Here is a 27,819-nt window from a genome sequence, read left to right as displayed (position 1 = left end):
TGGATAAATCCCCGGCCCTGGAAACACCTCTACTCAATCCCTAAACAGAAACAATCCCTTAGATACCAATCAATATTTCAAAATCCCCTAAGGTCAAACTTGGTCAAAGTCAACGCTCCGAGTTGACTAAACTCGTCGATTTATCCTTCAATTCTTCGAGTTTCCATGAATCACAGAATCGTGATATTTCGAATTAAATCGTTGAGTTTCCCTTTTAACTCGTCAAGTTCCTCTTTTTTCAACAGAATCGGGACAATCCCAAACCAACTCGTCGAGTTCCCTAATGGACTCGTCGACTTCTTCAGTTTGCCAACCCACTTAATGTAGTAAGCCATTATTCTTCAAATCGAGGCCTTATATTCCAGATCTAGACTGATATTACGTCTAGAAGGGTAAAGTTTCCAACTTCACCCATGTAGAACCACCCCAAAGGCGTTAAGCTCAAACCCTAATCCAAAAAGGCTTATGAATTAATCTAAAAACCATCATATCTTCATGATAGAGCTTATGAACACAAATTTGGACCTTAAAGGCTAAAAGGTCACGTAAAGTCTTCAACTTTACTCACATGCATGGCCAAATGAAGCTTAATAGGCCAAAACAAGGGCTTAGAAGATGCATGGAGCTCTTAGGGCCATAAAGTTGGCACCTTTATGCCATGAAAGCTCCTTAAGACACTGGATCTGAAAGGGTTTGTCTATATGGGACGTCCAACTCCCAAAGGCCACTTCACTTGGACAAAAACAAGCAAAAGAACATTAAGATTAAGGTCTAAGCAACCACAAAGCAAGGTTAAGACTTTTTTTTACCAGAAAGATGCCAAAAATGAAGCAAAGATTCTGGATCTAGCAGCTCCTTCTTGTATCTCCAAGTTTCTTCTTTCTTCCAATGGCTTCAAACACACACAACACACTCAAGAATGGCTCACAATCTCTCAAAGATGCTTTAGGGTTTCGAGGTTAGGGTTTAGAACAATGGAGGCTGGAAATGAGGCCAACTTATGGAGCTTAAGTTGTTTAAATAGAGTGCAAAACCCCAAAATTAGGGTTTCATTTCTTCCAGGCAACTCGTCGAGTTGAGGCATCCCAACTCGCCGAGTTGACCACTTAAAAACATGTTGTCCAAACATTTCTACACGATGAGTTGGGGCTACCAACTCGTCAAGTAGCTTTATAAAATTGAACAATTTAGGAGTTAAAATACATATCAGGAACCATATGTTACATTAATTGCCTTTGATCTCTTCAAAAATAGCCTCTAGTCGAATTCTGGTTTCCAAAGCTTCTTGAGAATGTCTCTAGCCTCCAAAAGTCGCTAAAAGTCTACAACCAACGTTAGGGTTTCGAACAGAAACGATACTTAAATAGATTTTGAAAATAGGCTCAACACGTCGAGTTTGAGGACCCAAACTCGCCGAGTTTTTCATTAAAATCGTTTGTACAACAAGGCAGTGTTTTGTCGGGATTCTTCATATCAACTCGTCGAGTTTTAGGATAAACTCGCCTAGTTCTTCTTCAATTTTGTCTTCTTTCTTCAAAATCAAAATTCCAAGCTTCCAATCGCTTATTCGGCTTCCTTTTTCTCCCAAGCATGTTTTCGTTGCTGAAAATGAAATTTTAAACTAATTAAGTACCTTTTGTTCAATATTTGAGACAAAAACAACATAAATTATTAAGATAATGCATGAATTTTATAACTAAATATGTCCATATCAATAAACATGACCTGTAAAAATTTCAACAAATTTACATGTGTTCTAGAATCAATTTTAACATTCAAGATATAAATTTCACACACACACATACAATCTATCTGATCTTTCTCACTCACATATCATAGAATCGTTGGATCATATCTGATAAATTCAAGACCCAATTTTCATTTCGTCGTGTGTGTCTCAATGGTAAAAAATCAAACTAAGCTCCACTTGATTTCCAAGGTTTACTCATGTTCTTCGTTTGCATCATGTACTCTAGTTGAATGATTGCATCAAGGTTTACTCATGTTCTTCATCGTGCAAATAGTTAGGAAGATTGCAAGTTAATAACAAGGTTATGGTGATTTGGTAAGACATGTGAAAGATATGGTGGATAACCTATTGACCCATGTTTAAATCCTGATATTACTCAGCCCTTGTGGTCATGAATGTTCGACTGCAGTGACTCCAAGACATGAGACATATATAAATAAATAATTGTCTCATGTTCTCAGTGGGGGATTAGTTGGTGCACGAAAGCTGACCAGAAAACCCTCATTAGGGAAGTTCCATTTTCAAAAAAAAATATATAAATAAATAAATAAATAACAAGGTTCTTTAATTCCGAATTTATTATGAGTTGCATGGGGAAGAAAGTGAAAGTAATTTCTCGTGAGTCACAAATGCATATCGGGATGCTTTAGCAAGGCCATCTTATACTCATATCATTACTACAAAAGAATGTAGAAATAATATGCCTCACGAAAAAACTAGATTTCCATGAATATTTGTTGGTTTGCTTTTGTTAGAAAAATCAGTGATGTGAATTTAGTGAAGTGAAGTTTGCGGTCTTTCAAAAAAATATGGTCTTATGGAAAAATATAAGCTTAATATATGGTTATTTAGTATTTAGTGAATAACTCTATAACTCCTGTTTGAGGTTAAAGTCATTAACTCATGTGTTCACTCTCATTTAAGTAAAAATACATTTTAAACTTGTTAAATGTTAATTTAATATTATAATAACTATCATCATTTGTAATCATTTTAATGATGCAAGGTAAAACTAAAACTAGAACAATCACACTTGAATGGGCAACCATCGAAAAATTCATCATGTCAACGCTTTTCTGTTACCTTATTAGATTTATACAACCAAAATTGGTTTGAAGTCGAAATTTTAAAATGCTGGATTTGAAAACCAAAGTTCAGAGACTTTTATAGTTAAAAAAATTATGAAGAATTTAACTAGTTAATAATAACCTTAAGTCCTTAACACAATATTAACCCCACTAATCTAATTTAAAGACGTAGAAAGTTAATCTAAAAACAAAAAGAATTAAACTTATAGATCCATGGAAATCAAACTTTATTAGATATTTTTCCTTATCTCACTTCTAAAGCTTTAAATAAATTAGTGTTAGATCACTGTCCCATTATTCTAAAGAATGAGATGATGGATTATGGATTATTTCGTTCAAGTTATTGAACACTTGTATAGATTACGGCCCAATTTCGTTCAAGTTATTTAACACTTGGAATGAATTATGACAACTATGTTAAAAAATAAGCTTAGGGTATCTACAGTCACATCCCTACCACATAAATATTTTACCTTTTTATTTAATTTTACTTTTTAACATTCACATTTCATTAAACTCAACAGAATTTAATGGATTTCCACGTCACCATCTTTATATTTTTAAACATAATTATAAATTTAAAAATAAAAGATATAATAGTTTAAAAAAACAAAATACTTAAAAATACATTAATTAAAAATTATGAAACACAAAACATGTAATCCTAAAAATATATTAATTAAAAAACACGAAACCTAAATAATATAATATAAAAAAATATGATGAATTTAATTGTGGTTTAATTAAAAAAAAATCTAATATAAAATAATATGAAAATATGATTAGGTTTAAAATTTGTTTGAAAAAGAAAAATATTAAGTTCATACAACTCTTCCATTCAACCATTCTTCATGTATCACTTACACTCCATTCAACTTTTATTAAACCTCTATTGTGAATGCCTTTAAAAGGCTTAAGAAATCAATCTATATGTGGCGTGAAAAAAAATATATATGAGATGTTACCTGAATCTCATAGAAATAGGAAGTTTTGGAGAAATTTTTTAATGTCAGTCTCAACAAATGGTTGATGATATAGGTATTTTGTTGAAGCAAATTTGAGATATTGAAAAAATCGAGCTATTTAGTAAAAACTATATAAGATTTTGTTGCTTTTGATTTTAGTTGAAACGTTTTTCTTTTCCTGAATTTCGACAATAATATAAATATTTTATTATTAATATTCGAATAATTATTACCTTGAAAGAAATTGTGTCCAGTTTAAGTTGACATGAGCTCAAACTTTATATATTTATTCATTTAATTTAAATACCAATCATAAACAAGAAAAAGAATAAAGAAAGTCAAAATTCCTTTTATTGACAAAAAAAAAAAAAGGAGTCGTTGCGTAGGTTTGTTGTGTGTCGGAGATGATCAACGCGGAAAGGGGCGCCTATATCTCTTCTTTCGCCAGTTTGGATCCAATCCATACCCGGCGACCGACGACCGACGACCGACGACGGTTGATTGTGATCTGCGACAACTCAGAGAACAATTTCAACCGTCTTTCTTCAAGTGTTAATTTTTGGCTATTTCCTTCTTAATCGGTTGAATCGAGACTGTCACTCCATACATATCTCATACTCTTCCCTCGAGATCTATACTCCTCATATACTTATTAAATCGAAGGAACCTCATTGCTCCGATTCTGTAAGTATCCGCAAATCCATTTATGTTTATTGAATTTACTGTTGCTATCTCTTCGTTTTCACGCTGCGATCGATTGTTTTTTGCTGTTTTGTATGTTCACAATTAGAAGCTATCCTCGATGTTTTGCATTCTGGTTATCAGGAATAGGATATCGTGCTTTTATGATTTCGTTTCCGGGTGCGCGAAAATGCAGAAACTAGAACTTAGGAAAAAAATGTTGTGGCTACTAAACTAAATTTGAAGGTTACTTTGCTTTTATCAGAACTTAGAGATTCATAGAAGATTAGAAATGAACAAGTAAAATTGCAGTTTTCGGACAGAAATAGGGAAACACATTCGCAACTAATGCTCTCCAAGTCCTGTTAATATTTCGATTTTAAAAGACAAATAAATTACTTCTTAAGTTCAGATTTAGTAATGCTTTCTGATATAGTTCAATTTGGTTGTTATTCTTCGCTCAAATTTGAATTGCTCCATATCAAATTGAAGTTGTTAGATCAGATGGGGTATATTTCGGATCCTTAATATTTGGAGACACCTCTGGATACTGATTCTGGATTTCTGGTAGCTTTCATGAATCATGATAAACTGTCTTTCTATCTATGGAAGAGGTCAGATTAGGCATTAGGGCATGTTACCTTGCACAAGAGTGAAGATGCATTCATTATAGTCTCATACTAGGAATTTGTGAATTAAGGCCTTCCATGATAATACTAGGGTGCAATATTCTACATTTAGTACTATAACTATGTGATAAATTATTGTTTTTCAGGTGCTATACGAACAGTGTTTTTAATAAATATCCTTTTTAAACAGTTTAGAAGTTCAATCACAAGGCTAGCTAGTACTCACACTGTGATTTTTTCAGGTCAGCCTATTTATCTGTGACTAGAGGCCAATGCTCATAAACATGAAGAGCTTCCATCTTCTAACTTGTGTCATATCCTCTCTATGTATTTTGGGATGCCATAGATATCACCTGGCTTAAAATTTCCCAAATTTCTTCAAGCATGGTATACACATCATCAGACTTGCCCCCTTTGAGAGGTTCTGTTCGTGATTTCATTTTCCCTAACTCTAGACACAAAGATAGTTTAAGACTCTCCTCTTCACTTCAAGATTTCTCTGCATACAATCAACTTGATCCAGAAGAAGGCAATCTTAATCATAACCATGGACTTGACCAGATTGATTTCTCAAGAAAAAACAGTGGGACAAATTTTTTAAAAGAGAAACCATCACCAAAATCTAGAAAGTGGGTAATTCTCGTTTGCTTCCTGTTCTTTGCTTCTCTTATCTACACATCACTTCATCTTTATTCAAATTGGTCTAAAAAATCCTCCAGATTCTTCGTTGTACTTGATTGTGGTAGCACAGGTACACGTGTCTATATATACCAAGCATCCATCAACCACCAAAAAGATCAAAACCTTCCGATTTTGTTAAAATCAATACCACAAGATCTTAATTCTAAACCCAGTTCTCAAAGTGGGCGGGCCTACAACCGTAAAGAAACCGAACCCGGATTCGACAAGCTGGTCAACAATGTAACCGGGTTGACCCATGCCATAAACCCACTCCTTTACTGGGCTGAAAAACAAATCCCAAAACACGCACATAAATCCACCTCATTGTTTCTCTACGCGACAGCTGGCGTCCGGAGATTACCCACTGCTGACTCAGACTGGGTGTTGAACAACGCGTGGTTGATCTTGAAGAATTCGTCTTTTGTATGTAAACGAGAGTGGGTTAAAATCATTAGTGGGACAGAAGAAGCGTTTTATGGATGGATAGCTTTAAATTATCATACGCATATGCTTGGTGATAAAAATAGATCAAATAAACAAACATATGGTGCACTTGACTTAGGTGGATCATCTTTACAGGTCACATTTGAAACCAATGACTACACAAATACAACGTTAAACGTGACAATTGGTCAAGTCAACCATCGGTTAAGTGCTTATTCTCTTTCAGGTTATGGTCTAAACGATGCTTTTGACAAATCCGTACTTCATTTACTAAAAATGAACCCCGAAAGTAGTAACAAAGTTATCATAAGACATCCTTGTTTGCAATCTGGGTACGATGAACATTACATAGGAAAAAACGGAAACCCGGTTCGGTTAATGGGTGCTCCAAATTGGGAAGAATGTAGTAAGCTAGCAAAATTGACTCTCAACTCATCGGAATTGTCAAAAAAACATACATATGGACAGTTTTACGCGATGTCTGGATTCTATGTGGTGTATCGGTTTTTCAATTTGAGTGATAAGGCCCCACTGAATGAAGTTTTGTCGAAAGGTCGGAAATTCTGTGAAGAATCATGGGAGGTTGCTAAGAGCAGTGTGCCAGCTCAGCCGTTTATAGAACAATATTGTTTCAGAGCACCTTATGTTGTGTTATTATTGAGAGAAGGTTTGGGTATAAAAGATAGTCAAGTTAATATCGGGTCGGGTGGGATTACGTGGACAACTGGGGTTGCGCTTCTGGAAGCTGGGAAAGTGATTTGGAGACGACCTGGACCCGGAACCGGGTTTTATAATTACAAATTGTTTGAAATTGAGATGCACCCTTTGACCTTATTAGTGATTTTGTTGGGTTCCTTGTGTTTACTTGCGTTTGTGTTATCATTGGTTGGTAGACGATTCTCCCGTAAGTTGAATTTACCGGTTTTTAGGCACAGAAACGTATCGGGGAATTCTGTTCTCAATATATCAAGTCCTTTTAATTACCGGCGCTGGAGTCCTGTCATTTCAGGTAAATTCTTTGAGAAAATAGTTTCTTTTACTCAAATTAATAGGATTCACAAAGCTAACCATACACTCTCCAACGATTTAATTCACATTTTTCTACTTTCTACACTCTGCATGAAAGATTAAAAAAATTAATAATAAACTAAATATATTTTGATTTGGGGCTAAATGCAAGAAATAACGTTGTACTTTATTTTTATATTGATTTTCTAATTATGGCATTTTAATTATAAAAAAAAGTTATCAGGACACAATATTTTTAAACATCTACCCATTCTCTTGATTTGAATTACGGCGGCATGACACAGATTAGCAAGTTTTTATGCTATGTCATTATCTACAAAGGATGTGCGAGTGTAATATGGCACTTTTTTTTTTATAAAATACTTCATTCAAACTTCAAAGTCTTTTACCATCTTTTTAATTATAGCATCAAACTTTCATTTCTAATTACGACATTGTACTTTTAATTTTCTCTTACTAAAAAATCATACATTAAATCAAATCAAATCAAATATGTTTATACCAAGAGAAATTAAATATCATCCTTCCTTTTATTTCCACCCATTTTCCTTCTCATATAAAATAATGACATGTGGAATCTACTAATTCTTGCTCTTAATATCCTCTCTTGATTTTGATATTTGTCTTGATCTAGCGAGTAAGAAGATGAGCACCAACAAAACATTCTCTTATACCAAAAGTAATTTTCACATATTATTTACTATTCCTTCTTTTTTCCACAATTTTCTCAATATAATTTGAAGAGGTCCAAGGCAGATTTTTGCATGAATTTTCTAAACGTAGATAGAAGAATGATCCACCCCCTCGTGAAATTATTTTTGGTGTACCATATTCGCTATAATGTATGATATATTAATAAGAAAAAACTTTAAAAGTACAATGTTGTAAGTTTGATGCCAGAACTAAAGAAGAAAATTTGGCAAAAAAAAAAAAAAAAAAATTCACATCAGCAATATGAACATGTATACAATAACATGGCATAAAACACATGTTAATCTGTGTCATGTCATCATAATTCAAGTCGAAATGTTAATGGGTAAAAATTTCAGTGTACAAAGTATATTGCTTAAATAAGAAAATTGAAAGTACAATACTATAAATAAGAAAAACAAAAAATGGCAGTTTGGGCAATTTCTAAGACGTGTTTTTATGGTGATTTAGGGGAGGGTAGAATGAAGACACCACTCAGTCCAGTGGCACGTGGCACTGATGTCCAGCTGGCAGATTCTTCATTATATCCAAGCATCCCACATAGTATTTCATCAGGTAGCTTGGGACAGATGCAATTTGATAGTAATGGCACTTTGGGCGCATTCTACCCTAGCCCTCACAGAGGTCGGATGCACCTGCAAAGCAGACGATCCCAATCTAGAGATGACCTCGCTTCTTCGCTTTCTGATACACATACACATTTAATGAAGATTTAAGGATTCTCATATGGGATTTGTCTCCCACATTTGAAAACCCCATCAACGGTCAAGATCCAAAGATTGTGGTCTCTGATTGTTCCAGTAAGCCCCAAGTGTTTTTGTACAATCGATATATAGTAGTTGTCAGGTTGAAATAGTTAAAATACATATTTTAGACTATTCAAAAAATATTCAAATTGAACTGTTTTACAACAAGATATGATAAGCTGCTAACATTTTAACATTTTTAAATCGGTATATTTCATAAGTTATTAAACAATTTAAATGAAAACAGCAGATTGTATTAACTTGTAATTGTGTCGAATATAATAATCAATCAAATTAGATGCTTGTTGGCATTAAGACATGTACGTGAAAACAAAAGGAAAACTTATCTGGATGTACTGAATCGACTAAAGCTTCATGTTATGTGTTAAAATTGAAAAGACTATATATTCTTGTTGTCGACAGGGGTCCCATATCATACAAAACAAACTTCAATTAATAGGAAATATGATAAACAAAGACAGCGTTATTGGTGGTCGTATGATGTAATTGAACACAATGTTAACCAACTGTGCTAGGTTAATATATACTAGTATATCATATAAAGTGTAGATATAATTAATATGTTGTGGGAAAGTGAGAAAATACCTCTTAATGTGTTTTCGATCGTATGTAAATAGGATTGGAAAACTTTAATAAAACTAATACATAGAAATGAAGGCATTTTCCTTGATTTGCTATACAGTTAATTGGGTGCTTTGGTGTTATAATAATCTCGTAGTTATTTAGAAGGAGGGAGTTATTTCCTCCAAACCCACTGAATTTACTGTCACATCAATTTTTGTTTCTCATTTTTTTTTCATCTTTCTCAACACACAACACACGGAAATTCTATTTTTCTCAACCTACTAAACTCATTCAATTAAAAAAAATACAAAACAACTAAGGTACAAGTTTTAAAACACATGGTACAAGAGAAAATGAGAGAGATAGAGAGAGAGAGAGAGAGGGGGGTGATGAAGTGGGTTAGTGAAACCAATTAAACAACCCATTGAAAAAAGAATGATACCGACGATAACTCTATTGCTAATTAAGATTTTAACTTGATTGTTTTATATTTTTTTAATTGAATGGATTGAGTGCAGTAGCGATGTCACAAGGTGTGTCCTTTAACCCACCTATTTTTTCGATATTTACTACTAATTATATATCCAAAAAATTTAGGACCTATCTTAAAAAAAATAAAGAACCTACCTTGTATTGAAAAAAAAAGAGGAAAACAATATATATATGTTTAAAATATTTCTTTGATTTAAAATGATATATATACCACTTATAGTTAGTGTCACATCGACTAACGACATGAAATAGGTGAGAGATGATGTCTTATAAATAAAATGATTAGAGAAAAATTTAAAGTAACTTTGTATTTAACGGCTAGCTATGACTTAGCTAATAAGTCAGTTGTTTTTTAAAAATATAATACATATATTTATAAATATCGTTTTTTTAAATGTCCAAAGGTCCGATTGAAGCGGATTTTTTAGTAAACCGGTCAATTGCCACTAATTAGGAGTGTTCGCGGTACGGTTTGAAACTGTGAAATCGGTCATCGGTTTGGTTTGCGGTTTTGAACTTTTCAAACCGTAGTGAACGGTTTTGCTTACGGTTTTTAAGATTTCAAACCGTATAAAAAACCGGACCAAACCGTTAAGATTTGTGTGTGTGTGTGTGTATATATATATATATATATATATATATATATATATATAATTTTTATATGTAGTTATATTTTATTGTATTATATATTAATTTTTATATATAGATAATAAAATTTAATACGCACGTTTATATAGCTCAGATTCCTGGTAGTTTCTTTTGTTTACTATAGTGTAAATGAAGTCCGACAACTGAGAGTCCACCTTTCCAACTCCAAGCAATCGTTTGATTTGTTTCCACTTGCCCTAAATCTAATCGCGAAGACTCAAAATTGCAAAGCAGAGTCTCGTCTCGACTGTGGTTGTTCTTTAGTCTATATATATATATATATATATATATATATATATATATATATATATATATATATATATATATATATATATATATAGTTATATTTTATTGTATTATATATTAATTTTTATATATAGATAATAAAATTTAAAACTCACGTTTATTTAGCCCAGATTTCTAGTAGTTTCTTTTGCTTACTATAATGTAAATGAAGCCCGACAACTGAGAGTCCACCTTTCCAACTCCAAGCAATCGTTTGATTTGTTTCCACTTGCCCTAAACCTAATCGCAAAGACTCAAAATCGCAAAGCAGAGTCTCATCTCGACTGTGGTTGTTCTTTAGGTGTACCAACATAATCGATTTATTTTACTAAATTAGTTTAATGGACTCAACTAAAATGGACCTAAAAATCTCAAACCGTGAAACCAAACCGGAGCCAAACCGTTAGTAACGGTCTGGTTTGGTTCGGTTTTAAATTTTCAACAGTTCGGCTTCGGTTTTTGCTTGACAAAAACTGTTACTAACGGTTTGGCTTTGGTTTGACCTAAAAACCGAAAAAACCGGACCGTGAAAACCCCTACCACTAATTGCTAACAAACGGTTTTGTAGATAAAATATTGGTAACAAGAACGGTTCTCGCTTCAATCGATCGAATTGGCCGATACGCTATGGTTTTAAAAACTATACTTTTATTAGTTCGGTTGAACATGATTAAGGAAGCATGTGAATTTTATTCTAGATTCGTCATTGGTTGAGTATGTTGAAAAAGATAGGGTTTCCGTGTGTTGTGAGTTGGGAAAGATTGAAGAAAAATGAAAAGCAAAATTGATGTGATAGTGGGTTCAGTGGGTTGGGAGAGAATGACTATTGAAAACTATACGAATAAAATTAATTTATAATTATAAATATATGTCATTCTGTTCCCAAATAGAATTTAAAAAAAAAACAAAAAAAAAAAAAAAAGAACTTCCCTGTTAAAAGAATATGGAGAAAAAATTGCATTTGGTAAGGTTCATTTCTTTTATCAACCAAACAAGATTTTTGTTTTCATTTTGCCATAATGCTCCATTCCATTGCTATATAAGGTCATTGACCTTTTATTTATTTATTTATTTATTTTGCTACTTAAGGTCTTGAGACCTTTATCATTTGAGATCTCTTATATACCTTCATCATGTTATCTTTGATTTTGAAATACCTTATGTCACGTCCTACCAATATCTCTTCTACGCGGATGATAAATACTTCTCATAACATGGAGTCTAACTCAAACCCATGTTTGAATTGAAATTGAGTTACTGATATAAGCTCTTCCATTCTGAATCATATAGTTATTACGTATTTTATTTATTCTTATAATCTTATCTTATAATAATTATGTATACTATAAATAAATAAAAAGTGGTGGACAAACAAAAAAGGATGAAAAAATCTATTGAGTAAATAGAACTTCTTCGACATCTATTATTAATAGACACGAAAATGATAAATTAAAAAAATGACGAAAAGAACAAGACATAATACAAGGTTCTACTCTAAAACAAACATTAATAATCAAGAATCCCATGTTCTAGATAAAATGATTATTTTTCAAAATTGAAAAAATATGGTCATTATTGTTAATTAGTTTGTTCATATATGTCAATTTCATTAATACCCCTTAAATAACAATCTAATCCTCGAATAAAAAGAGTTCTATTCTTGGCTGAGCACATTTGGGGGATTTTCCCTGGATTGACGTGGGTTCGATTCTTCGTTCCCTTTGGTGGTGAGTGGTGCCTCTCTTGGTGGCCCGCCAGGCATTCCTGATCCATCGGGTCGGGTTACCCTCTATTTGCCGGTTCAAAAAAAAAAAGAATAAAAAGATTTATAAGCTTTTATGTATTATAAATAAAAAAAATTTCGAAGCTTTCAATATATTTTACTAAATCTACCTTTGAGGGTTTTTTTTTTTTTTGAAGGGAATGATTTTAATAGAAAATGTTATCAAATAACTAACAAACAATTACATATGAATAGACAAAAATGGATTTAACATCCACGAAACTAATACTAAAACACATATTCTAGTTAACAAATCAAATCTACCCTAATAAATAAAAATAATTTAGCCACATGTCATTCTTTCATTCAATTGGCCACATGTCATTTTGTTATAATTTTGAGATATATTTATTTTCCACTTGTCATTTACTTCATTTTTCATTTCCAATACATCATTAATTTAGTTCCATAAATTAAACCTACCATAATGACTATTAATTTTAAATTTTAAATTTCAATTCAATTTCAAAATAAATTTACAGTTTAAACATTTGTGTTTAACATTTTGTTATAATTAACCTGTTTAGTACACGAGTCTGCTAATTAAACAAATAATTTTAATTTATTTGTTTTTTGCATGTTTTTTTTCTTCATAATTTTCAAATTCATATAAACTTCCCACTTAATTGTTTCGATTTAACATTTTGTTTTAATAAACCCGTATAATATACGGGTCTCACAACTAATTTAGCAATAATTGATCAATCTATCAATCAACGAATTCCTTTGAACAGTCAATTAACTAAAAAAATAGAATTTCGAAAATTTCATAGTAACCACCACATAATTGAAATTTGAAAGTATAAAATCCAAACCACTTCTTTTCATGTTAGAAAGGTGCACCATGTCAGAGCCAAAATATTATATCTTCAAGATCTGTAAATGTCAAAATGTTAAGGTCACACTACCTCCCAAAGAATTTTAAAAGGTCTGAAGCTACTTGACACGAGAAAAAAACATGTGTGATGTAGACGACAAATTACATATGCCCCAAACAAAAGTCGAAACATCCGATTCTTTTATATCCCAAATTAATCTAGAAGGAAGTTTTTTTGATGTAGACGACAAATTAAAAATATTCTCCATATTTGAAAAAAACTTATTTCACCATAAACTATTGAGTCAACATTGACATTCTATTGCTAGGATGAATAATGATTAAACTGCTAGGATAATTTTACTATTTTAGAACAATTTTATGTGATTAGACAGGTTAAAAAGTCTAACCACAACCATAATACTTTCACTTTTTAGACTAGTCGGAGTGGGCAACGCCCACTCATGTATTTTAAGAAAAAAGAAGAAAACGGCGTTAAAGGACGTGGTGGTGGTAACGAAAAGTAACGTGGAAGCTAATAACATGCAATAACGGAGAGGTGGGGCGGTGTTTGCGTCGTTATAACATGCAATAACGCCCACTTTGGCATTGCCCACACCCAACTGTCTTAAAAATAAATCTAGATTCACAACAACAATACGTTGGCCTCTTAAAAAGAGAAAATAACAATTCTAATCATAAAACTTTTTACTTAATACCCATAAATTAGTTTGTAGCAAAAAATAACCTATCAAACAATAGGCGATTAAGGAAACCTACAGTTTCAACTAAAAACCTACGACGTGGGGGGCTTAAAGGAGAGCAAAGTGGGCAGCTACACATGACTCAATTTTTTATTATATATATTTATTTGAAAATAAAAAATTATAATAAAAATAAGGACCCTTTTTATCTAGCTCGTCCTGAACCTTTGGGGATATTTAATCTCCTTGACCTACGTTTTGGAGAGTTTTAGAGGTAATAACCTACGGTTTAGGGGTTATGGGCTACAGTTTTGGAACTCATCTACGGTTTGAGGGCCCCCAAAATATATAAAGTTAGAAATTTTCATTTAAGTTATTTTTGGATGTTTGAAGCTAGTGAAACGCTCTTCAATGACGACTACGAACAACAATCATGTTTCTCCTTAAACTTTGTTTTATTTGTTTTCTATAGTTTACCTTGTAATCTGATAGCATGTGGTACAGTTTTTTCTATGCCACCTACAGTGTACAAGCGGATGATGCATATTTTGTGAATCAATTGCTTGCTTGTACACCGTAGGTGACATCTACATATGCAGATCTTTTTTTGGGAAGTTTGTAGCATGTATAGGGAGTATATAACCCGATGGTAGTCTTGTAAAAATATGTATAATATAGTAGTCAGGCTAATATGAAATAATAATTAACTTCAATCAAACAACTATCAACACCATAAAAAAAAAAAGAAACAGTAGCTAAAGGAGGGAAAGAGTAGGTTTGTGCTTTCACTTAGGCTAAAGGTAGCACATTGTCACATCAGTTTCATCTTTTTCTGTTTAGCATTTAGTAGGGAGTGGTAACACTCCTAGCATTCTATTTTTTTTTTCTTTTTTCCAATTTAATTAAATTAAATTATTTTAATATAAATCAATTACATGAAAATAAGTATAATATTCAAATGTAGGGTCTTCTTGGTAATTTCAGAAAATTGGTTTGTGAGAGGAACTAAGATAGGGGAGTAATGTGTAAGTCTGGGATTATTGGAGGTCCATTTTTGTCAAATTCATATTTTTGTGTCTTGTCCTTCCCTGCATTTCGTCGAAAATATGGACTGCATTACTCATCTCACCCTTTTTCTAACCTTTGAAACTGTGAAAGTAAGAGCTAAGTGAATCACAAAAAAAAAAAAAAAAGGAAAGAGCCAATCAGCTCTTCCCTTCATCTCTCTCTCCTCTCGCTTGCTTCTTGGCGACTTCTTCTTAGCGAGACATTTAGCATAATCAAAGGGATAGAATAACGAACTGGTAGCGAGGGCGGTGGCGAGGCTTAGCACCTCCCACTCCCTTTAGTCTTATAGTTTTGTTCATAACAAGCATAGGATTCATACAAATGAACAACAAACAGTAGCTTTGTTGAGAGCATATTGTAGGTGAGTAACTTCACCTACGATTTTGCCCAAAAAAAACTAAACTTTTTTATAATCGGAAACCAAACTGTAGATGAGTGTTCAATTGGTAGGCATGTTTGTATTAGCTATGGTTTGATTGGCTAGTTTTAAGTATCGACAACCACAAGCTTTTAGCTATTAAATGAAAAATCATTAGTATTTAAAAATCTAATCACACATTCACTGTTAACAAGTTTATTGTTAGAGAACCATTAGTTAGAAATATGGAAATAATGGAATTCCATTTTCGTGTAGGTATTTTGATTTTAAGGGCACTTATGGCCTTATAGCCGAAGGTGACCACCAAAAAATAAATTCTTGATGGTCCAACTGCAAGGACCACTTGCACCAGGGTAATTGACCATGCAATGCCTACGAGTCACGAAGCATTTTCTAGGTGTTAAACAATCACAATTGAATTTGTATACTCGTCTTCCAGTCTTCCAACCTTCGATACTAACTAATATTTATATTATTGTTTTTTTCACTTTTTTCTTACCTTTATAATAAAATTTTAAGAGTAGATATAAATTAATAGAAATAAGATTTTGTTATTTCATTTTAAGATTTCAAAATTCTTTTATATATATATATATATATATATATATATATATATATATATATATATATATATACTTGAACCATCCAACCAATAAGACGGCTGGTTCGATGTCCAGTCCGGTTTTCAAAAAATTGGGTTACCCCCAACCACTTTGTAAACTTCTCACTTACTCTTACATATAATAACATATCATTTTGAAGCCCATTTTGTCAATACATTTTAATGTTTGTTATTTTTAAAAGTTACTCTATTTTATTAAATATAGAAAATAAAAATAAGTAGCTTTTATAAAAAAAAAAAAAAACAATATCATTAGTGTAATTAATTTATTTGAAACATATAAAACATGTCTCACAAAACTAGATTTCAACTAATAGTTCTGGCAAAACTAGATAAGACCCAACGGCTTTTGGCAAATTTAGTTAAAAACTAAAAACTACTTAAAATAGTTTTTAGATTTAGAACTTTTTGCTTAGAGTAATAAGTTTTTTTTATTAAAAAAAAAGGTTAATAGAAGTCTTATATAAAAAAATAACATGTCTTGCAAGTAGGTCACAAAAGTGATACCATGTTTAGTTCATTACATTGATGAGAAAGACACTACTGCAATTGCCACCACATGACGTGATATTGCATACTTTTTTAATAGAAGGTTTCTAGGTCTCTCACTACATAAAAAAAAACTTACTGATAAACAAAAATCACACACCATCTCTAAACCTACAACTTGATGATATTCATAACACTAGAAACAAGAAACTTTTCTTCATCAGACAGCAGCACCTTCATTCAGAAGCATCTGATCAAAATGCCAAACACCTGACAAATTTGTAAAAAGTTAGGTTGTTCTTTCTATAACAAATCACCAATAAATGAAAATTCATATCAATAATTTTACCATGTCCTTTGCCAACTCTTCTTAGTTGAGCAACATACTCGGATATCTTTTTGATTGCTTCAACCTTTTTTTATTACATTAATAAATAAATGTCAGTATAATTATAATTTTTACTCCAATAAAATACAAAATTTCGTTTTTAAATTTGGGATTCACCTGTTCACCGAGAAATTCACTTTCTACAAAATCAGCTAATTGCACATCATTGTTCCTGTTGGCTACCTGGTTTCATTTCATTTCACCCAACATTTGCATATCAGAAACTTTAATCCTTCTGTGGTTATATGCTTAAAAGTAAAACCAAAGGGCATTTACGTAAATACCTCATGGAGGTTTAGGAGTTTCTCATTTGTCAACTTCTCCAATGACAAAGCAAGCTCCATGGCTAGTATCAAAAGTATTGAAAAAAATAAATATAGAAGCTTACAAGTGAACATTTAGAGCACATAGAAGGGATATACAGAACTTACCATACAATGCATCACCTTTCTCTTCATGATCAAACTCAGATAACGGCATTAAAATAGAATTCAGCTTCACTTTTCCACCTCTTTTGTTCTGAAAGCAGAAAGATTCATCATCATTTTGATCCAAATATATAGCAAATAAAAAGCTAGAGATCGGTGATAAATGATAAAACACCTGGTACTCCATGAATTTCTCGGCATGCTCTCTTTCCTCTTCGCTAGACTCCTTAAAGAATCTGTAAAGTTACAAGTATTATAAATGAATACACCAGTTAATCTTACATTCCGATTCGTTATAATGAGATATATCATATATATATATGATAGTAGTAGCAACTTACTTGGCTAAGCCCCTGAGAGCAACATTGTCCCGATCAAAGTAGGCATACAGAGCATGGTATACATAGGAAACATTGTACTCAACACTGAAACAAAACACGAAATATCATCAGATATAAGCAAAACAAGTATAAGTAGAACTTTATCATACAGATTAAAGATGCAGGACAATGATGGGATTCTCCTATAACTTTTATCATACACATGGTGGGCAGTTTGGCTTCACGATAAGGTCTAGTTTTAAGTTCGAATAATCAAAGTTCCAAAATCTAAACATAGAGCAACTGTATAGAATCACACTCTATAAACTATAGATATGTCCAGTTGTTTAGTCTAGAGACATGTAATGCTAGCATAGAGTATTACTATACTAAATATAAAAAATGGCAGTGAAAACCGTAAAATTAATGAAGCTAGAAATCAAAAACTAACTCCAGAAAAGGAAAACCTACTTGATCTGTTCGTTGATGGAAGCTTCAGATTCGTCAGCATATTTCTGGCGAGCAAGAGATTGTTGAGGAAGAGAGGGGACAAGACTGAGCTCCTTCTTTACCTCCTCAAATGGTTCAAACACAACTCCAGCAAGTGGGCTGTGGTTCGAAGAACCACCTTTCACCGCCGCACAAACGACAGGCGACGGCGTCGAGAGAGAAGAAGATGAGAAGCGAAAACAGCCGAGATTATTATCGGCGGTGGCTCCGTTGAAGAAGTTGAGGGTGGGAGGGGTTTTGAGAAGCATAATGATAATTTCAAGAGAAATACGCACAAACTGGAACGGATAACAGGGGAAGTGAAGAAGTTTTCAAGTGAGTGATAAAGGAAGACGAAGATGGATGCATAAATATAGGGAATCGGCGTTAATGCTGAGCCGTAGGATGATGCGACACGTGGAGGGATAAGATTGAGTGAGTCAGGTGGCGCGTGGTTGGCTTGTGGCATATCTGGATATTTTTTGCTTTTTGTGTTTTCGGGGTGGTGCGTTATCCAATGATTTATTGGCACGATCGAGACCATATCAAATAATTAACATTTTTCGTCGTGTTAGAAGAACAAAATAATGAATAGCTCAATTGGGTCGACTATTGTAAAAGCTATTAAAAATATTTTTGATGCAGAAAATAAATATCTTTCTTGCAAATGTGTGTTTACTCGTTATAACGAAAGCATCGACAATGTATAGCGAATTAATTGTATGAAATGTTTAGTTATCAGGATTAAATTCAATAATAATAATAGAATGTCATGTTGATGTCTAACACATATAAAGTTTAATGGCCATTTAACTATTTAACGAGCATATTGAGTTTAATTTCATGAATGATTTTTTTAAATATGTTACATTGAACTTCTATATAATTAAGGTATTGTAGCAAGAAATGGTAGAGTTACATAAAAATTAGAATAATATGTGGTAGCCTTTTAAACTCTATAAAATTCAATGCATCGTAGAAGTCCTAATCCACTAACTTTTGATTTCAAAATTTGCAAAGGTGTGTCAAGATTAGGTTTAATAACTGTTTGGTTGAAGGAGTCAACTTTTGATGAAAAAGTTCCATCATCTTAACTTTTAGTAAAACAAATACAAAACTCGTCTGTAGGAGTCAAATAGATTTACAAGACCAAATGTGATCAACATGAGGGCATCAAGCACAAAACTCATCTTGTAGAAAATTGATGCTCTTAAAAATGAAGACATCGACTACATGAAAGTATATGCTCTAATCATGAGACTTGATACCATACGAACTATCATTGCCTTAATTGCTTATGGAAAAGGGGAGAGTCTACCACTTACTGTAAAATATATATTATTGCATAGAAAATTAAAAAGAGAATGTATATGTAGAAAAATCAAAGGGATACATATTAAAGAGAAATACCAACTTCACAAAACACTGTATAGATTAAAGGAAGTTCCACGAGCCTGTTTTAGTAAGAATGAAGCACATTTCAAGGATGAATAATTAAAAAATACACAATTAAGCAAACATTGTTCACAAAGCATAACAGTAGAGGTCATATGTCATTGTAAGTGCTTATATAAATGATTTGATATATACCCGGTGATAATGCATGACTCTTATATGAACTACAAACAATCCATGTTAATATAGTTCGACATACTTGATGGGAAATATGCGCTATATTTTAGGAATCAAAGTGCTATAAAGAGAATAAGGCATGTTCATTGATCAAAAAATATATGCAGTTGAAGTATTAACTAGACATTGCATGTTGGATAACAAACATGTAGACATTCCAGTTATTACAAACCTGAAGCTAGATAAAGATAAGCATGAAAATACGATTGACGTAACTGTACACGAGCAACTCTAGGGCAACTTATTATACCTGACATCAACTAGATTTGATATGATATTCATTACATGCATACTAAGTATATGATGTGTTTCACACTTACTTAATTACAAACAATCCAACTATTAGTATTGTGAACTAATTATGAATTATTGATAGAATCCAAAAATAGACAAATCAACAAATAATATTGATAATTAAATATCAATTAGTTGCAAATAATAAGTTTAGTTATCATTACTTGTTTACCAAGTTTCGTCAAAAAACTAATTTGATATTTCGCGATCAAATATTGACTTTGTAACTAAGCATAATAACTCATGCCCTTAACTATTATTACACGCTCCAATGCTTGTAAATTGTAGCATAAAACCCCATGATATAATGTACTTATTGTTCGTTTTGGTTAACCAAAATTGGAAAAAAAAAACATTAAAGACAAAACGAGTACTCGAAAATCAGAAGAAAAAAATGAAACATCCTGGTGATCTCAGTCACCGTCTCTGTCTTCTGCTTAAGAGACAGGAAGTCCTAGGCCAAGCTTTCCCGCTCAACTGCAGGTACAAACTCATCCTATAAATATCACAGTAAACCTCTCCCAATTCATCGCAACATGCTCTGCAAGAGTGTAGTCAGCTGTCACAAACTTCCACCAGTCCTTCGCCCCCAAGCTAAGCAAGTTCAATGCGAATCGAACCCTCAAACTCTCCGGATAGGAGCATGTATTGAAACATCCTTCCACATCAGAGATCCATCTCATAGTGGTAATCGCATCATGGGTTGTGTTGGTGAACTCCTGATACCACAATGAATCACCCCTTGCGGTCTCGCAGCAGCAAGAACCACGGTGGTTATGACAACAACAGCCTCAGTGACAACGACATAACACTCATCAAAAGTCTCAATCAACATGGTCTTGACAGACCCAAATATCAATGGGATAGCCTCTCTGATTGTTGCGTCCACCTCTACGGCAACTATCCTGTGGATCTCATCATCAGTGGCGCTTGCCCTCTCGGGGTCACTGGAGCCTAAACCTCGGGTAACCACCATACTGAAACACATAAGAAAGTTATCAACAAACAGACTAAAGTGTAATTACCATTGATCACACCCATACAAGCTCTTTAGTCCCTTGAGGTTACTCCTCGAGCCGCGTAAGGATCCAGTGCTTCCTGTAGTACGGACCCAATACTAACTTCCACACGAACCCGTATTTGTCTCGAGTCATACCCTCAAGACCCTAAGTCACAAGGACTCTACCTCCTCACATTATCTAAGAACTAGCCCTATAGGTTCCCTTGGAATCACTGATAAGCATCTAGATACTAACTCTAAACTGCTCCCCAACACTGCTCCACTTCCTGATACCTCCGACGGCCTCGCTATTTGCTTCGCGTATGTCAATTGTACATAGTACGAGACTCAATAGACATTCGAATAAATGATTCCACCTCAAATCCACAACCAAACAAGGAACAGGAAGAAAGGGTAAATCAGGCATTATAAGGCTATAAAATCCTAACTACGTACAACTATGTAGCAAACACAAAGCAAATAGTAAAGACAAGTTCAATCTCACAAGAATGAACTCCTAGGCTAAGGCATCACAAATTAGGCAACATTTCACACTAACTTTGCAAGATTCCTTAGCCTATATTTAGCTAGCAAGCAGTTCTATCGGCTCATACTATAAACATATATGCTCTGCACTACTCAAAATATAAATTAAGGTATTTGGGAAACTGTCGCTCGAGCGCTGGCCGATTGTACACACTGCTTTTTTGGGTTTTCTCCTGTAAAAGTCTTCATTTTTTTTGTTAAGTTCTTAAAAATTTTCAGATCCTTAGTTTGAGTTTGGAATCACCCAAAGGTTCATCCAAATCCCTCAAACCAGGGCTCTGATACTAAATTGTAACACCTCAAATTTTAGACCAAAATTTTCGTTCTTAAGTTACCAAAAAACATAGTTTCACAACCAAGTTGTCAAATACATGATCATCCCAAAACAACAAGTACCATAATTATCAGAGTTTATAAACATGTCCCGATAATAAATTCCCTAGTGCGTGTGTACAATCAGACCTTCGCCATCCCGCAGTCCTATGAAGTACTTGCCACATATAAATCAACAACTGTAAGCACAAAACTTAGTGAGTTCCCCAAGACACCACATATAACACAACATAAATAAACAACTATGGGTTATCCGCAACCATGGGGGCAATCAACAACCCTAGCGAGCTAACAGCACGCCCGGTGGGTTATCAACAACCTTGGTTGGCTATCAGTAGCCTCAATCAGCATGTAATTATCATGACATAATATAACAACTAAACCCAGCTAGTCATCACAAATACAACTATCCTACCATACATGTAAGAGCATGTGAGGAGACTCACGTGATACCGACGACACAAAAAATCTAGCACCCGAACCGCCGAATCTAGACTCTACCTAGTCAACAAAATAATTAACCCTAATTAATAATTAAATTCAAAATCTCACTTGCGAGTCCAAATCCCATAGATAAACCTTCTAAGGGCAAAGGACCATTTTCCTTCCCATGATCCAAAAACCATAAAACTTGACCAAGGGTCAAAGTCAACGAAAGTCAACACTCAATGCGGACACCAAACGTACTACTCCATACGTTGGGCGTACAACCATGTTAGCATGTATCGGGGAAGGATCAGGCTACACGCAGCCAAGAGTACGCCTGATGTACTCCATCAGTCTCCAAAACCACTAAGTTGGTGTCTTAATCCTTTAAGACAACCAACCCAACTACTTATCTGACTAATTTAAGGTCTCTTAATCCATAAAGTTGTGGGCTTTAAGCCATTTCATGGCTAGGAAAGGCTCAAACCATCACTTCATGCATTCTAACCTACTTTACTTGTGCATGAGCCAAATGGGAAGATCAAGCAAGCATTTTTATACATCTAAATGTCCTAATATGCATGAAAGGACAACCTGAACCCCTTAGAGAGTCCCAAACTTAAAAAGGTCCAAACTTTGAGACTTTAGCTCATAAATCTTAAACCGAAGAGATCTAGAATAACACTTGCCAAAGTACAAGCTTTATACCTAAAAATTATTCATAAAGGTGGTAAGTTTATGGATCTTCAAACTTGCTAGCATGTGACATCCCCATTTTCACGGCCAAAAAAGACCGATGTTGTTTATGCTTTATAAAAATCAGAGTACTTCATTTTATAAAAATGTTGCGGAATTTGTTCCCAGAAAAACATGGTAAATACGTTATTAAAACATTTTCGAAGAAACGTATTTATTTCATTTTAAAACGTTTGGGATGTCATCGTTAATACAGAAACATAAGCATAAACAGAACTTACAATTATTTACACTAGTGATCTACATCTCTTTAAATCTCTCAGTGTAATGTCACTTCATATCAACACCTGTGATATAAATAAACTGAGTGGGTCAGGTTGGGAAACCTGGTGAGTACATAGGGTTTTCAACCCACAATAATATAATTATTATGTTTAAACAATCAAACAATCAACCCAATTACCCATCCCCATTATCTTCTTTATTCTTAAGGATCTACCCTAAGAATCAGCTATTTCTCATTCATTCATTCCTAAGGATCATCCTAAGGAAACAACATGAAGTCCATTGTTGCCAATGACACATTGGTCAAGCGCAGCTGCTAATATTGTCACTTAGGCTCAGCTGCCAGAATTAGGACATTTTCTATGAGGCGCTTCTGCCGGTATTGACCTTTAAACACTACTGTCATGGTCATAAGGCTCCTTATTAGGCGCAGCTGCCGATACTATCCTTGGAGCGCAGCTGCTAGGACGTTTACCGTAGATCTAAATCATCTACGGGTTGTGGCGCAGCTGCCAGTGCTCATCTATAGGGTACTAGGTCCACTGCTGCCAATGTATACCTATAGGGCACTAGGTCCGTACTACTAATGTTCCTCTATTTCAGCTTTTATCCATCATCATTCATCTACCCATGTTTTACCCAACATATCTTGTAGATATAAAATACTTTATACAGTTTACATCATTTAAAACATGTATAAAAATCTTTCACCAGCATAGACAGCAAGTATTTAGACAATATGCACACATAGCACGTAAATTTATAATAAAATACTTCATAACTATGTGTAAGATGAAAGTAACTATGCACTCACCTGATTAGGTGGTGATTCCGAACTCAGACAGCACTTCGTTATCTCAAAACAATTTTCCTCGACAAAACCTAGTATCAATACCACTAGGGTTTAGTTTTTAACGTTAACCATGACTAATTAATAGTCTAGCTATTATTACTATTATATAAGCGTTAAATAACACTCAATATAACTCATAATAATAGCCTAAATAATTATTTTAAGGTCCTAATAATGTTACTATAATTAAATAAAATCTATATTAAATATAGTATAGGCGTAGCTCACTTACAGCGAGTTTTTATTAAAAATCGGTCTTCGCTGGAGCAGCGCTTCCAAGCCGAAAGCTTTTCTTCTCGGAGCCGTCGGGCGCTCCGGGGCTTTCTTCTCGTGCTAGGGAGGTTCCGTAGACTTGGGAGGGGTTTAGGGAGGCTAGAGAGAAGTTAGAGAGAGAAAGAGAGGCTTATGGTGTGAAGAAAATATGAGGAGTTCACCCTTGTATTTATAGGAGTTTTATAGTAAAGTAGTCTCTAAGCTTCGTCCGTAACTTTTGCATACGAGCTCCGTTTTTGTCTGTCTTTTTACTGTTGAGTTCCTATTAATGAGATCTTCAACTTTCATTTAGACCTCGTTGGCTAATTCTCATTCTATCTCGGATTTACAAAACTGTATCGAATTCGCCGCGCTCGAAAAGTAGGGACTAAACTTCGTCCATAACTTTCGCATACGAGCTCCATTTTTGTCTGTCTTTTTACCGTTGAGTTCCTATTAATGAGATCTTCAACTCTCATTTAGACCTCGTTGGCTAATTCTCATTCTATCTCGTATTTACGAAACTGTATCGAATTCGCCGCGCTCGAAAAGTAGGGACTAAGCTTCATCCATAACTTTTGCATACGAGCTCTATTATCGACGTTCTTTATATCCACGCGTTGGTATTTACGAGTACTACAACTTTCATTTAGATCCCGTCGGCTAAAAATCGACCGATCTAAAATTCAGATTTCGGGCTGTGCACTGCTATGCTAAATCTTAGAAAAATCATAACTTCCTCATACGAAGTCAGATTTGGGCGTTCTTTTTATTGATGTTCTTAGTTTAACATATTCTACGACTTTCGTTTAGATCGCTAAGGCTAAATCTCGCTCTATCATAAATTCACTATTTACGCTTCCCGGTATCGTGCCGGTTCCGTCGCGAAACTTCAACGGGTCATAACTTCTTCGTTATAACTCGGTTTTCGGCGTTCTTTATATGTACGCGTTGGTATTTACGAGTACTAGTTGGCTCTCTGTGACCATGCATGCTACATGAGTAAGCTAAATGTACTCATATGTACGTGTATAACCTCTTTTTGCAAACTTTCTCTATTAGGGATCAAATGTGACACTTTTGATAAAGATTTAAAGAATGCTAAATGTACATTATTTCGTGATGTTACAATTATTTGACTTGGATAATTAAATTTTACTTAGCCCATTAAAAACAATCCATTTCCAAAACAAATTGAACAGTTAAATCGATCAAGTTAACCGAAGTGCACTATTCACACAACTCAAAAGCCGACACACACCGATGTTAGATGTAAGAAACTTCTAGCTTTTTATATATGTATGTATGTGGCAAAATACTATATATATAATTAAAAAGGGCACAATAGTTTTTTGAGGTAGGACACGAACCAAACGCACAATAAAAATAAACAGTAGGGTCATCCGAGTTAAAAAATAAGTTAGGGACCAAACACATAAATTACCCAAACTATAGGGACCATTCGTGTAATTTACTCTTACCTTTTCGGTTTGTTCACATCTGGGTAACTATCTTTTTTTTGTACACATCTAAGTAACGAACTTTTTAGAAGTGTTCACATATGACCATTATGACTGGCAGCAACAGGCTGTAGCCTGTTGCTGCCGGTCATAATGGTCATATGTGAACACGTCCAAAAAGTTCACTACCTAGATGTGTACAAAAAAATATAGTTACCCAGATGTGAACAATTTGAAAAGTTAATTACCTTATTAAGTTCATTTCCCCATTAGACAGGCAGGGCCGACCCAAGTACTAGGCGACTTGGGCAATGGCCCAGGGCAAAAAAAAAGTAACTGAATAAAGTAAAGAAATTAGGTGGCAATGTAACTGAATAACCGTAGAAGACAAGGAGACAAGGGGGAATACAAAAGAAAAACATCAGTTTTTCGGCTTTAAAAGGAGCTATTGTGAAGGGCGAAGAAAAGGAACTCAATCTATGGTTTATATTGGTTTTCTGTTATAGTATGCAATTCTTCCAAGAACAAAAAAAAGAGGGCTCAAGATTTTCTTCTTTTTTTAGGTTATCTGTTGTTGGACTTCAAAGATATGGGGATAATGGTGTGATTAGATACCGAACCAAAAATAACAAAGGGGGATAAATTGGTTCGTATTTTTGGTCGACACTTTAAGATTAGAGGAGAAAAAACAAGGAACTCATAATGGTTTCAATTTCTTAATGTCTTGTGCTTTGTTTTTTGGCTTTCAGATGTTTATTCTTTAATAGTTTGGATTGTTATTGTTTTCAATTTTTAATAGCCGAGTATTTTAGATCTTGTTTTGTTGTTTAATTTTTTAAGGTTTCAATTGTATATCGATATATGAATCAATCGTTTACTTTAATTGGTAGAGTAGGTTATTACCTTAAAGTTACTTTTATTCGCATATGATTCATAATAGTTTTTATTGTTAGATCGTTTCTAATGTTTTTGGCTGGCTTTATTTGGTGCTTAGAAGCTTAACTTTTTAGATAGATTGTACATTAAAATTATGCTTTCATTGGCTTAAATACAATTATGCTTGTATTGGCTTGGTTTGATTTGAAAAATAAAGTTCATAACTTACTAATTACTATACTAACAATCAATAATTAATATGATTGTTAGTAATGAATATGAATATATCCGGTTGCAAGGCTCTATTGCAATGTTGCTAACATGGTTTTAAGTGTGTAGCTAAGACTAATGTATCTCATTCTGAGAAAAAATAAACTCAGAAACGATTATGATATCTAGAATAAATGGATTAAGCAACTACTAATTACTAATATGTTAATGGTAAAAAAAAAACTTGCCATATTGTTTCTTAAACCGTTTTGTTAAACATTTATGTGTTGTAGTCATGGTTTACAAAGGGCATTATTATGTTGTTTTGCCCGGGGCATGAAAATCTATTGGACCGACCCTGTAGACAGGTCCGCAATAATTATGATAGGTTTTCTTTACATAAACTTTAAAAATTTAGGTGGGACCCACCTTTGCATTATGAAGGCGGATTAATGTCACTAGGACCCTACGAACTTTCATGTTTTGGTTTAATTAGTCCCTTCACTTATTTTTTTTTGGCTTTGTAAGGGCTCAAACTCATATTTAACCTGTTAGTTTGGTCCTTTTACCCACTATAGTCGGTTTTAATGGCACGTAAGCGCACATTAGGACGCTTAATCATATACTTCTCTACTTTCAATCCACAACTGTTCATGGAGTTGAAGAGATGGGCGACTGTTGGTGATGATGATGAAAATAGTGAAGAAACATGTGTTTGAAACCAACATTATCTGC

General features: G+C 33.7%; 2 protein-coding genes across 2 annotated transcripts; one reads left to right on the top strand and one right to left on the bottom strand.

The window, feature by feature from the left end:
* The first annotated feature begins 4,174 nt into the window (after positions 1 to 4,174).
* Positions 4,175 to 8,928, top strand: LOC111919693 (probable apyrase 7). The gene is made up of 3 exons (XM_023915272.3): positions 4,175 to 4,487; positions 5,356 to 7,247; positions 8,429 to 8,928. Exons 2-3 carry the CDS (start codon positions 5,498 to 5,500, stop codon positions 8,692 to 8,694), a joined length of 2,016 nt encoding a protein of 671 aa, XP_023771040.1. The 5' UTR covers positions 4,175 to 4,487; positions 5,356 to 5,497; the 3' UTR covers positions 8,695 to 8,928.
* A 7,638-nt stretch (positions 8,929 to 16,566) lies between these two features.
* Positions 16,567 to 18,577, bottom strand: LOC111919692 (ferritin-4, chloroplastic). Its single transcript, XM_023915270.3, has 8 exons — positions 18,204 to 18,577; positions 17,754 to 17,837; positions 17,588 to 17,648; positions 17,416 to 17,503; positions 17,269 to 17,330; positions 17,102 to 17,167; positions 16,946 to 17,009; positions 16,567 to 16,866 (listed from the first exon to the last, which is right to left on the bottom strand). The coding sequence occupies exons 1-8, from the start codon at positions 18,488 to 18,490 to the stop codon at positions 16,817 to 16,819; spliced, it is 762 nt and encodes a 253-aa protein (XP_023771038.1). The 5' UTR covers positions 18,491 to 18,577; the 3' UTR covers positions 16,567 to 16,816.
* Positions 18,578 to 27,819: the final 9,242 nt, after the last annotated feature.

This window comes from Lactuca sativa, chromosome 8 (assembly GCF_002870075.4).
Source record: "Lactuca sativa cultivar Salinas chromosome 8, Lsat_Salinas_v11, whole genome shotgun sequence".
Lineage (NCBI taxonomy): Eukaryota > Viridiplantae > Streptophyta > Magnoliopsida > Asterales > Asteraceae > Lactuca > Lactuca sativa.
This window is presented reverse-complemented; position numbering and strand designations above follow the sequence as displayed.

Coding starts and splice junctions, on each gene's coding strand:
- LOC111919693 (XM_023915272.3), top strand. CDS start 5,498: ATGGTATACACATCATCAGACTTGCCCCCTTTGAGAGGTTCTGTTCGT. Junction 7,248..8,428: donor CTGGAGTCCTGTCATTTCAG/GTAAATTCTTTG, acceptor ATGGTGATTTAG/GGGAGGGTAGAATGAAGACA.
- LOC111919692 (XM_023915270.3), bottom strand. CDS start 18,490: ATGCTTCTCAAAACCCCTCCCACCCTCAACTTCTTCAACGGAGCCACC. Junction 17,331..17,415: donor GAAAGGTGATGCATTGTATG/GTAAGTTCTGTA, acceptor TTTTGATACTAG/CCATGGAGCTTGCTTTGTCA. Junction 16,867..16,945: donor AAGAGTTGGCAAAGGACATG/GTAAAATTATTG, acceptor CAAATTTGTCAG/GTGTTTGGCATTTTGATCAG.